The sequence below is a fragment of the Armigeres subalbatus genome, chromosome 3, assembly GCF_024139115.2.
Source record: "Armigeres subalbatus isolate Guangzhou_Male chromosome 3, GZ_Asu_2, whole genome shotgun sequence".
NCBI classification, from domain to species: Eukaryota; Metazoa; Arthropoda; class Insecta; order Diptera; family Culicidae; genus Armigeres; species Armigeres subalbatus.
Window position 1 is genome coordinate 400,139,334 of NC_085141.1, and position 13,241 is coordinate 400,152,574.

General features: G+C 40.1%; 1 protein-coding gene and 1 pseudogene across 2 annotated transcripts in view; both read right to left on the minus strand.

Moving 5' to 3' along the window:
* The window catches only part of LOC134226949 (uncharacterized), a 439,829-nt pseudogene that overhangs the window by 97,993 nt on the left and 328,595 nt on the right, over window positions 1-13,241 (minus strand).
* LOC134224047 (uncharacterized) overlaps window positions 1-13,241 on the minus strand; it is a 94,848-nt gene that overhangs the window by 46,702 nt on the left and 34,905 nt on the right. For both annotated transcript variants that reach the window (XM_062703288.1, XM_062703287.1), the window contains exons 3-4: window positions 10,218-10,779; window positions 2,436-2,571 (exon numbers count right to left, since the gene is read on the minus strand). In XM_062703288.1, the coding sequence (XP_062559272.1) occupies window positions 2,436-2,571; window positions 10,218-10,284 (203 nt within the window). In that variant the 5' untranslated portion in view covers window positions 10,285-10,779. The remainder of the gene's footprint in view (window positions 1-2,435; window positions 2,572-10,217; window positions 10,780-13,241) is intronic.

Below are 13,241 nucleotides of genomic sequence, written 5' to 3' on the forward strand. Positions count from 1 at the left end.
AAAGTGTCGATACCTACTCGTATCAAATGAGTACTCATACATTTGAAGTAAAATTCGAAAATGATTGTTTTGTCACTGTCAAGTAGTTATTTATGTTGACCGGGACACCAAAGAATTAAGCACATTTCATTACTATTTGTTCTTCGATACTTTATTTCACTTTTCTCGAGAGTGTATTAAAAGCTGTTAAACTTTATTTCACGTGAAACATTCAATATGTAAATTGATTGCATCTTTTGACCATTAAATGCATTTTTCTGTATTTTTAACACATGTTCCTGAAGATGCGAATCTCTTTGATGATTCTTCCATAGGATGGGACTTTTGTAACACAGCTGCAATTATTATTTCAAAGCCGAGATTACCCCAGAGAGTCATTTGCTATCGAGTTTGAAAAAATTTCAAAATCAGTATAGGATTGAGTAAAGTGACCAGTTATTCATTGGATCAATCCGAGACACTCTATGCATTTTTTTTTGAAAACTGTATTTATTGAGCAATATTATTATGAGTAATTATTTTATAATTAAGAATAATTTATTCAACATTTAACCAAATCGTTTCAAAAGAGTTTTGCGTGCTATCAACCTTCAACACCCAGTATGACGCCAACTACTCCATTTCTTTCAAACGATTACTTTGAAATTTCTCAATATTTTTAAAAGAAATGTTTTAAAATATTGATCTCGTGGCAGTGCGGTTTGCGGCGCCGGTGGTCTGAACGTATGGTATAGTATGTGTATATATCAAGTGTTTCAGGCGTTTTGCTGATTTTACAGATTTTTTTAGATCTTTACAGATCTATGGATACTTCAGATTTTACACATTTTCTGATATCCCGATTTTCAGATCCTGGAAGTGACTCAGAGCTTTCCGACTCAGATCATAGTCATGACCTAAACTTTTCAGAATATTTTTACATATTTTTAATTCCGTACATCAAACTAATTTTCAATATTCCCACATTCTCCAGACCCTTAAGGTTATTCAAATGCTATTCCTAGGATTTTCTTCATAGGCACATTTACGATCTTCAATTTTAAGTGAATGATTAGAAATCTATAAAATAAAGCTTAGTTATGAATTTCACTAATAATATACCCCAATTAGCACAAAAAACTGTTGAACAGAAAAAATGAATACTTGGTATTTTTTATTCGAATTAAATACTAAAACAAAGTAGATTATTTAGAAGAAAATACTGATATTTTTATTAAGGTTTATTGAATTTTATAGACTATAATTCGGGTACATACTCGATTGATTCAAGTAAGTAAACGTTGTCTTGATGCATCAGATCGGGATATAGTGGAGCCCGAAGGGCGTTGACCAGTGAAGGCGACTTTTTTTTTTTGATAGCCTTACTCGTCAGCCCCTTAAATTTAAAATAAAGAATTTTCCACTGCAAGCATAACATGTTTATTCAGCGTCCCTGTTAAATTTGGCGGCCACCTAAGATGCATTACGCATTGTTGTTTCCAATTGCAGTTGCAGTTGTCCACCCGAGATTAATCTTCATGACAATCGGCTCCGACCGTCTCATTTTCACTACTCTTCCGCTCAACCTTGGGGGCGACAATATTCAGAATAAGGGCAACGTTCGGAATTGAAAACTGAATGAGAAATAAATAATTTTTATTACCAATTAGGACACTGCCACTAATGGGGAGGACCAAGCCTGCCTAACAATTTGGCATGTTTGAATCATATGATTGGTTTTGTAGGAACCACAACCTGCCTCACCTTTCTCATTTCTTAAAGAAATCCTGAACCAAAATTAGAAAACTTTTTCCATTTCTAATTACTGAACAACGTCGACAGCAGTTCATACAGTTGGCCAATTCTGCCACCTGTGTATGTCTGATTTATTTTAAATGGTCCTGTTCATCACGATAAAATCATCCAAAACAATACTACGAAATTGGAAAACTAGTTTCAAACAATAGAGATGAACTGAATCACCTGGGAAATGGAAACATAACTCCAAACGCTCCTTGTATTGTACTTTTCGAGCAGTGGATAGGTCCCCATTAGTTCTAAAACCAATAACGACTGATATATTTGAGTTGCTAAATACAACCGTTTTCCCCTTCTCATAGCTTCTAATTCTAGATTCTAGAATACTCCTACAGGCCGCGTATAGAATTGAATTAAACTTTTCAACCGCAGAGCAACAACCGCTCCTTTCCTACCATTATGTAAACAGTTTAAACGGTACTTAGAAAAATGCTTGGCCATCGGACGGAAAACAATCGCACTGGAATGGTAATGAGATATATTTTCAACGCTTTCCCTGTTTTTCAACACAAAATGGAAATACCTACAAGGTTAAAATGGTTTTTCAGGGCGAATGAAATGGTTTGGCCGAAATTGTGTGGGAGGTAGTAGGATGGACAACCAGAAACAAGCTTCATTCTATGCGATAAATTACTTACGGGCAAAGTTTATCCAGTTCCTCTTTTTTTGTGACGAACGAAAGCTCTGAGGTAGCGGAGAGCACTTGTAGCGGTTTGGTGCACTGGACGAGTTCCTCCTGGCCGCAGTCCTCTGTGGTGACCTGTGCAACGGACACTATGCGGCGGGACGAGTATGGTGGAAAGAAAGGAAGATGAGAAACAGTGGTTAGTGAGGAATTGTGTGCTGTTACATACATGACAACGAACCAGGTGGGACGATATCATGTTGATGGATTTGGGCTATCGCTAAATCGTTAAGCATACCTAATTAAGGTAACCCGGTTAGAGCGCTAGTGCGATATTTGGACGTATGTGATGCCAATAAAAAGGACCATTTGTTAATTCTTGTTTATTCTAAATCATAATTTCAAAAAGATTGGTTAACTATATTAGAATACCAAGAATAGCTAGCTAGGAAAATATTTCCAAAAGCCCTCAAAATTTTGATGTTTTGTTCAATAAATTACAAATAAATAAAACTCTGTACATTATAAAAAACGACGAGGGAACGACTCTATGATTGGCTGCGCCTTTGTAGACGTTGTTTGCTCGATCCTGCAAAACTAGTATAGAAAGAACTAAAAAGGTGTTGGAATATTTTTTTCGGATGTCGTAGGCCATCCAAACTGCTCTGGAGTACATATCCTCGAAAGCATCAGAAAATATCTCTATAAACAAAATGTCCAAAGCTGATAATATATCCAAAAATATCTATGTGATCATAAAAGATGAAATGATCGAGTTTTGAATTATCGTAGCCTATTTCAGGGTCTCCAAAACGGCCTGGAGTTCAGAATATACGATCAACCAGATTGTGCCGATAAGATTTTACTCATTACTTTTAGAAACTACTACAGGCCTTTTTGGTTCTCCAAAACGTCTTGGAGGTAAGAACAAGCGATCTACCCGATCAACCAAGCCGTGCATTGCTAAACATCCCAGCAGGTCCATTGAGCCGATAGGATTTCACTCAACACTTTTACTAGCTACTACAGGCCTTTATGGTTCTTCAAACCGGCATGGAGTTCAGAACATGCGATCTACCCGATCAACCAAGTCCTGAACGATGTATCCGTTTAGCGCTAAACATCACAGCAGGTTCATTGAGCCGATACGATTTCATTCATTATTTTCACAAGCTACAATAGGCCCTCCATGATTCGATGTTCTTCGACTCGATATCGACTCGTGGAAGCAAATGATGCCATACTAAAATTATTTTCTCGGTTACTCTGATGGTTCTTTCGAACAATTTTCCAAGGAACTTCTATTCCACATCTTGCAGCTATGGGAAAACTCACTCACTCACTCACACGAACCACACCGTTTTAAAATTCCTATCAATCAGCGAACAAACGATTGCAAAATGAATGTTACTCAACCTAACAGCGAACCAACAAACGATTCATATCTACTGAGTGCCCTCAGCAGGAATAAGCGAAACCACAGATAGTGCGAAAAAAAATCATGAGATGATAATGAACCTATGTGTATTTAGTGTTGTAGAAAACGCAGAGTAGGACTCAGAAGCTTTATTCAATTTAGACTCAATGATTCGTTTTGCGGTCTGAATCTTTCTGCCGATTCTTCGCTCACCACTAAATTGCGATTTCAATCGTATGCGAATCGAATGTAAACAAATACTCGGTTATACATCATTTGCTATCTGTGGGAAAGATTCGGTACTGAATTTTGTCTGTTTATTTTTGGCATGATTCGTTACTAACTGAAACTAAACGAAGGACAATCGGAATTGAAAATAAAATAAAAAATATTGGAAGAGCTCGTGTACAGTTATTTAATTTGTGATTGTGTGTAGAGGTGAGTGAAAGAATGGCGCTAAATGAACTGATTTTCCCATACCGGAATATATGCTTGAGTCAATCAATTGATCCGTCCGTGTATACAGAACAAATCGCAGGTTGACCTCATTGTCATTGTGCATCTCGACTCAAGGTTATTTTGGAGTGCCTTGGACATTGGATCTCATGTTCATAGAAATTAGAATCATAAGCTTATTGAACCAGATTGGGTGAATACCGACGACGAGGACATTAGCCTTGATTGATCTGGTAGATACCGTGGGCTGAATTCCAGAACGTTTTGGAGTACCTTGAGCATCCCGAATTCAAAAAAATGGGTTTTGCATGATGCGTATATGCTTATTGAACCAGATTAGATGTATACATCGACGATGAGGACATTGGCAAATGCCTTGATTGATCTGGTAGATACCGTGGGCTGAACTCGAGAACGATGAGGACATTGCAAAAGCCTGGATTGATCTGATAGATACCGTGGACTGAATTCCAGAACGTTTTGGAGCATTCCGTATACAAGAAAATAGGGTTTGCATGATGCGAATCGAAACCATGTACGTTGTGCACCATCGCCATTCCTTTTCGTGTGATCTAATTTGTTTGAACCATAACGCTTAATCTGACCGCCTACAGTATTGCATTATTTGTAAGTTCCCTTATACTCACATTACCGCTAGTTTTACAATGTCATTTTCTCTAAGCTAAAATATATGACAATATGGCTCATATCCAGAGCCCGTAGCGTGGACTTCCAGTGCCCTTGGCCAAACTTTTATTGAGCGCCCCATTTCTCATAAAGAATTTTGCAAACAATATTTTGAATCGTACCAATAAAACCCTGATTAATCCACCTAGCAGTGATGTTGCCTTTCTCGTGCAAGTGAAAAAATGGTATTTTGGCCATAACTTCCAAGCCCATAGTCCGATCTGGCCAATTTTCAATGAGATAAAAGTTTGCGTCGAATGCAACTTGTAGCGCGCAATTCGGTTAAGTGTTAAAGTGCCAATGCGAATTCATGGGGTGACGCCTATAGGATCGTAAACGTGGGGCGATGGCCCCTACAGAGCGGTCTCCAGAGATGCTGGAGAGGATCATAGCGGGGCTCTTCCCACGTCATGACCCAAGTCCCTGGCCTCACTTTGTGGAGCTGCCAGGGGCCAGAGTGGCCGACGAGGGAAGAGTAACTGTGGCGGAACTTGCGGGGATTGCACAGGATGGTATTCCGAACCTGGCCATCCAAGCGGCCATTGCTGAGGCTCAGAGATGTTCAGATCTGTCATGCAGAGATGCCTGGACGAGGGAGTCTTTCCTGAAGCATGGAAAATGCAGAGCCTGGTCCTTTTGCCAAAGGCGAGAAAACCACCGGGGGATCCGTCGGCATATAGACCAATATGCCTGCTTGATACGGCGGGGAAGGTGCTCGAGAAGATCATCCTCAACAGGTTGTTGATACGCACGGAGGGTGCAGATGGTCTATCGAGTAACCAGTTTGGCTCCCGAAAGGGTAAGTCGACCGTAGACGCTATCTTGTCGGTTACCAAATCCGCGGAGATAGCTATCCAGCGTAGGAGGAGGGGAGTTCACTATTGTGCAGAAGTGACTCTCGACGGTAGGAATGCATTCAATAGTGCCAGTTGGGCAGCTATTTCAGATGTGCTCCTGTGTCTTGGAATCCCCGAGTGCCTGTACAAGATTCTCGGAAACTGCAGCCCACTCGATCGCAATTGTGGAGGAGTGGATGAGTTCCAGGAAGTTAGAACTGGCTCACCACAAGACTGAGGTGGTTGTTGTTAACATCCGAAAGTCGGAGCAACAAGCGGTGATAAGGGCAGGCAACTGCGCGGTCACCTCTGAACGCTCCATCAAACTCTTGGGGGTAATGATCGACGATAAGCTCACCTTTGGTAGCCACGTCAATTACGCCTGCAAGCGTGCCTCCACAGCTATAGTGGCATTGTCCTGGATGATGTCCAATAGCTCTGCGGTTTATGCCAGCAAGCGCAAGCTGCTGGCTAGTCTCGCTCTGCCCATACTGAGGTATGGGGGCCAGCTTGGGGCATGGCCCTGCGTATTAAATGCTTCAGAACGAAATTAGAAAGTACGTATAGGCTCATGTGCCTAAGAGTTGCGAGCGCGTACCGTACCGTGTCGCACAATGCACTTTGCATCATGTCCGGTATGATGCCTATTGACATCGTTATCGGTGAAGACATAGAGTGGGACCGTAGGACTGTCAGACTGGCCTCAATGGTCAAATGGCAGCGTGCGTGGAACAGTTTCGCTAAGGGTACACAGACGACACATACGTTGATGCCGGAGATAGGTACGTGGGTCAAGAGGCGCCATGGGGAAATCACTTTCCACCGGATCCAGGTCCTTACAGGCCATGGTTGCTTCAGATAGTATCTACATCGGTTTGGACACTTGGCCTAGTACCGGAATCCAAAACAAAATTCACTCGCGATTTCTGAGGCACACCACTTAATACAAAAGCAACGCACAACTGTCATTGTTATCATTCCACGCAGGCTGCGACGCACCAAAGCTGGAATAATGAAAATGACAGCTATGCGTTGCTTCCGCTTTGAGTGGTGTGTCCTTTAAAACGTGAGTAGATTGAAATTTGGATTTTGGGAGGCTTGTGCTTAAGGCAGTAAAGCTTGATGGATATTTATACAATTTCAAGAAAACAAATAAAATTTTAATGCATTTTTGATACATTCAGTCTCTTGGAAAATTGTTGGTCGATGGTCCGAATGGCCATCAGACTCAGCCGGATCAAAAAAAATCCATTAAGGGTTATAAAAAACTTGCTTTGTCAGTGGTTTGTGGCCATTATTGCACATAGTTGAGTCATGAAAAACAAACTTTGGATTGAATTTGCCGATAGCTTGATGACACTGCTAATCGGAATCACCATCAAACCTAAACAAGTAAAAAAATTAAGGTATGATGTTGATTGATGTTGTTGATATTCTTCTATGGCTCTACATTCCAACTGGAACTTGGCCTGCTTTTCAACTTAGTATTCTATTAGCATTTCCTCAGTTATTAATTGAAAACTGTTTTATGCGCGCCATGGGAAGATCCATAAAGTACGTTGGCGATTTTCAACCCCACCTGCGTCACACTTTTTGTATGAAACCTCTAAAAATTTTGTATGAATCGTCACGCTGCTTAAACCCCCCCTCCCCCTAGGAGCGTGACGTGCTTTGTGGATGGCCCCCATTGCATGAGTATGTAATCCTGTGTGGCAAGTACAATGGATACACTATGCCCAGGGAGTCGACAATGTTTTCCACCCGAAAACATCCTAGACCGGACCAAGAATCAAACTCGGCATCTCCGGATTGGCAATCCTAAGCCTTTGCTTTAAAGGCTAACCGGAGACCCCTGGATGACCTGGAACTGGAGGATTTGGTCCCATAGCATATGAAATTGTTCTTGATTTCGGCGCCCCTCAAGGGCTTGCTGCGTTGGCTACCACATGATTGGAATTTCCAGCAATTTATTCTATTTTTTAAATTAAATTATACCGTAAAACCACGATTATGCGACAATGATTGGTGTCCAGTGAACGGGGTAATGTGTTAATTCGACAAACTTGCTACCCTACATTTGTTCGTTTCATACATGTTGCTCAACCCTATTTGCTTTTTTTGTTTTTCCCATTGTGTGGTAGTGCGCTTCGTTCATGATGAGAAAGTGTTGGTTCGGTGAGAGCGAAATGTGACAGCTGAGCACGTGCTCCAGCACTTTTTAATTCGACAATTTTAAGAATTCACACTGGCTGGCGGACCGGAAAATATCCGGTACATAACTTTTAAAATATTTTCAAAATGATCATTGTTTTTTTACATTTTCTGGAAAAACTAGCCACGATTTTATTGCGTTCAAACAATCTTTTTTGTTTATTTTGTTTTCGTTGTTGCATTAGAGATCCATTTGAAACATTAAATTAAATTATTTACACCGTTTACCGGGTGTTAAAAAAATTGGAAATTTCGTTACTTTACCAGCATATTGAACAGATTTGCTGTTTGTAAAAATGTACCAGATCTCAGAAACCCATTGTACCAAAGTACTTTATGTAGTTTAAAAAACATCCTGATTTATTGGTTATCCTCTCCTTAGTTATTGTACCACACTCATGGCACAAACAAAACGGATCGATCCTCTCATTAACAAACCAGTACTTCACAATTGGTAGCTGCAATGATGGGCATGAACTTATTATAATCTCAATCATTGAAGGTTGTTTGAAATTAGTCAGTGGCATGAGTGATGCAATAACTAGGAGGAGGGTATGGAATCACATTCAAATGTAGTTAACGACCCCAAAAGGTCATTGAAAACATGGCATTTTCCATAAGGCTTGACAAGAAAAAAATCTTTATCGACTCGGTGCCTCGAACCTTGGACCTCTTGATCTGCAGGCCCTGATACTACCACATGGCCCACTCTAGATCCATATCAGTGGGTCGAGCATACTGGATGACATTGATCATAAATCATGGTCAACTTTGTTTTAGTATGGGGGAATGGTCTTGCTTGACTACCCTATTCAAATGTTGAGAAATTCATGAAAACTGCATTATTACATGCCGAAGCTTATTTTTCAGAATAAAGTGATGTATGGACAAAACTTCCGCAACACTCGAAGGAAATGAAAGGAAAAATTGAATTGGGCACATATTGAAAATTTATACTACCCCCAGAAGCACCGTAAATTATTTTTCTGGTTTTCAGGCATTTTTTTCAGCTAAATCTAATAAAAAGTCATAGAATAAGCCCTCTAAACATCCTAGTATCAATGACAAAGTGGTAGATAATAGTCTAAAGAAGCTATCAATGACTTTTATTATGTGGAGTTAAATTGATGCGTTCAGATGATATTTTTACGAAAAAGTCTGAAAAATCACAAATCTCGTTTGATGCACCTCTAAATCTCCATGGATTTGGCTGAAAATTGGTCAGGAGACTCCATTTAAGATACTCATTGAAATAGAGGGGTGGCACTTTGAATCTGAAATACTTTTGAAAATGGTGAACAGATCTAGGGTATATGGTTACTATAAAAAGGATTGTTTATTTTGAAAATATGTCTTGCTAAAATACATGATCACAGACAGAATGCAAGACATCTAGCATTACATACCATACTGGATGGGACATTTGGCCAACACCCAGTGTTTGTTTTATGCATCGTGAAAAATTTCTCCTTACTAGTGCGGGATTTAAACCTACACTCCATAACACTCAAATGCTCAGATGATGTTTGTTGATATTTGATATATTTAGCTTATTTATCAGTCACCTCTACCTAGGGAGAACATCATCAGAATTGGAGACCTATTGGCCACTTTCCCTCCCATGAAGACAATCATTTTCTGCTTCCAAAACATAGCTGATCCTATCTGAGCCATTGAAATCCAAATTGTTTTCCGGTGAACACCCCAAAGTCTCTTACATATTAATCATAGGTAAAATGAATGAATTGCAAAACATCGTAATCGTGTTGGGGAGAGTTGGTCAATATGTATACATGTTAAGTAAACTTTCGCTGTATATTTCCAAGTGCGTAGCAATACAATGGATATAAGTGAATTCGTGAAGTCAAGTCAAGTACTTTATTTATTTATTTATTTATTTATGAGTTGTCGACTGTTATGCAAATCCGATGCGACAGAAAGATATTTGATCTAAATATATTTAATGTATCACAAATGTGATGTTTAGTTTGACAAAAAACTTGAAAAATGGGGACAAATCGCATTTAAATTTCATGGAATTTTTAAACTGCGTTTTTTTTTATGTCGTGTGTCAGATGCTATCGGTTTCGTAACATTATTCATCCCATTACCCAGCAAGTGCTGTGTTCGTTTTACCCACATTTTAAACCAATCTGTCCCCCCTAATACAGCCAAATTGTCTTCTTACCTGCCATGGCGACAAATGCCACGTGAAAGACGGTCCTACTGAAATCAACGTGCCTGCTAATCCGCATGGTTGCGATGAGTTTTTTTTTGTTGCTCTACTCCCGTTTATTTGTGGTTGCAACGATGACGGGTGGCCGCAGTCTCTTAGCTGCCGCCGTTCTCGGTATAATTTTCCGAGGTTTTTCTGAGCTTGTACTTTCCTCTGAACCCGGGGCGACTGTGTGCTCGTGTTGTCGCAGGTCTACCCTTGCTTGGCTAACTAGGTACCACGATACTGTTTTATTAGCGTGATTTGTCTTGTTATTCGTATCCACTGCACTGTGTACTGCTGCTCCTTTTTTTCTATTCAAACCACACCAAATCAGTTTAATCCGGTCGTCGTGGCTGTTTCGGTTTCTCAAAGTTGTAACTACAGCTTCACTCGATACTTGCTTTACCTTTTCACTTCGTGGATTACTTCGTTTGCGGTTAACTAAATGTGAACTCGACCAAAATACTGATGCGATTGTTTAAAAGAATAAAACTCGTGGATAGACGTGATAAATTTGGTCTAGCTACAGCTTCTGAAATTAGAAACATAGAATAAATTATATTAAAATCATTACGAAGAGAATAACGTCCAGCGAGCTTTTTATGATGTCTGTCTACTAGCAACAAGTTAAACATTAGTTTTTGTCGTCTTTTTTGTCAAGTCAATGTCAATAGGTTCTCGATTCAGTTCAATGGAATTGATCTTTCAACATGTTGATCTGAAGTTTTTCTTTTGCGATGTCTACTTAATGTTCGAACGAACAAGTTTTCTTATGAATTTTCCGCCCCACCATCTGGCGGTACATTATAGGTCCGTCATTATTTGTACTGTAAATGAAGTTTGCCGTTGCAGAATTATTTCAATTTACTCGAAGACGGTTGATGGTTGAAATGTGGAAAGTTAGATTTTTTTTTGTTCTCCCAGAACAGTTTGATTTACAATTAAGCTAAGGTATACATTCGCCGAACGAATTTATTGGTTTATTGAGTCATTTATTGAAATGACTTATTTTTCTTGCATAACAAAACATTCAATACAAGATGAAGTTTATAAAATGTCATGATTGGCTCGGCCGTACGAAAATCATTTTTTTGTTAAATATCTTGGCTGTGCATATGCACAGCACATGTTTCGAAATGGACAAATTGATATGAAATTTGCGATAAAGAATCCACGTGTCTTGGAGGAATTCGAACCCTCTACCTCCTACTTTCTAGATAGGCGTTAGCTCTTTTTTGCAAATTGAATATCTTTCGGATGCTTGACCCTCAAAGACACGTGGATTCTTTTTTGCAAATTTCATATCAATTTGCCTATTTCGAAACACATGCTGTGCATATGCACAGCCAAGATATTCAACAAAAAAAAATTAAACTTATTTCAGGGAAATATTTAGTCAAAACTTCTTCTTCAATGGCTCAACAATCCAACTGGAACTTGGCATTATTTTCAACTTAGTGTTCTATTGGAATTTCCACAATTATTAATTAAAAGCTTTCCTGTGCCGGGCATTGTGTGTGCAAGCATGATGGATACACTATGCGCATTGAGGTATCAAGAATGTTTCGACTGACTCTGCCATTTTATGCCGTATGGGCTTCGTGGCCATGCGGTTAGCGACGTCAATCGTCTAGACGCATGTACTGTGAAGTGTGGGTTCGATTCCCGCCACGGAAGGGAGAAAACTTTTCGTAAAGCAAAAAGTTCTCAACTGGTCCACTGGGTGTAAATATCCTGTCCGTTGTCTCATGCTAGATGTTAAGTGTTTAGTCTGTGCGACCTATGGTCGAAGACGGTGATTCTGTTTTTTTTTATAAATGCTTCGCTTCAACCGGTACACGAGCTTATCTTTTCCTGGCACCACGAACCCCTGCATACAAATTTTGCCGTGTAGCTTCACGTGAAGGTACGCTGACTAGACGTGTAGGTGGCATACCGCCATAATAGAATCCGCAACGTCTCATAATGTAGGCAAAAGCCATGAGCTACAATACGAGTTTTGAATAAGGCATTACCAGAGCTGTTTTCCTTTTTCTTATAAATCCATTTACACCCGATGGGAATAAGGTTCGGTCGGCAGCTGAATCAACGACCAGGTTTCATTCCTCATCACTGCTTCGTATTTTTTGTCATTGCGGCCATCCACAAATCCTGTTCGGAATTGTTTAGTGCTTCTTCGTGCTTTGGCGTAACTTAGGGGTGGGGGTGGGGGGCGCTCCTCAGACCCACTCGAGCCCCCCCTCCAATTTGAAAAACGAATTCCAAAATAGTATTTTTTATGTATCACAAACATATTTTCCTATTCTACCGTACACCAATTACGTAAGCATTTTTTTTTGGGTTTTTCAAACTGTCTGTTATTATTTTGAGATCCTCAAGACACTTCCATTTGGTGGAGGGGCTGGGAATCGAACCCATGACCATCCTCCTGTAAGGCGATCGTGCAGCCAACTACGCAACAGATTGTTTCAATTGTAAATTATATATGGCTTGATTTAAATGTAGGGGAACTGTTTCGTTTTCCATCTCCGCAACATATATTCGTCTCATCGCAAATCTCGTCGCTTCTTTTTGCTAACATGTGTGCTCAATGATAAAAAAATCACATAAATAAGAAACAAACCAGCAGGGACTATGTCCAAGGGCTTGACGATCCCTCCCTAGGCCATCTGCGAGTTGTGGCGCCTGTCTAGGATGTGGTGGGGTTTGACAGTGGGCCCTGTTAAACCTCCATAAAAAGCTGCATGAATCCGTAAGTAGGCTCCGCCAAAGCGACCGTGTGCCGCTCAAAGCGCACAAGCCCAAGTCTTGGTGTTAGGTGGGACGCTAAACAGCCCTGACACGACGGCCTCCGACGAGACAGGAGGTTTGTGCAGGCCCAATAAGCCGCCTTTAAAACCAACTATTACGAACGACATAGAAGATAATACGACTCGATACAATAGGCAACGACCTAGGCGACGAATAAAGGATCACGATTGGAAGCTTGGAACA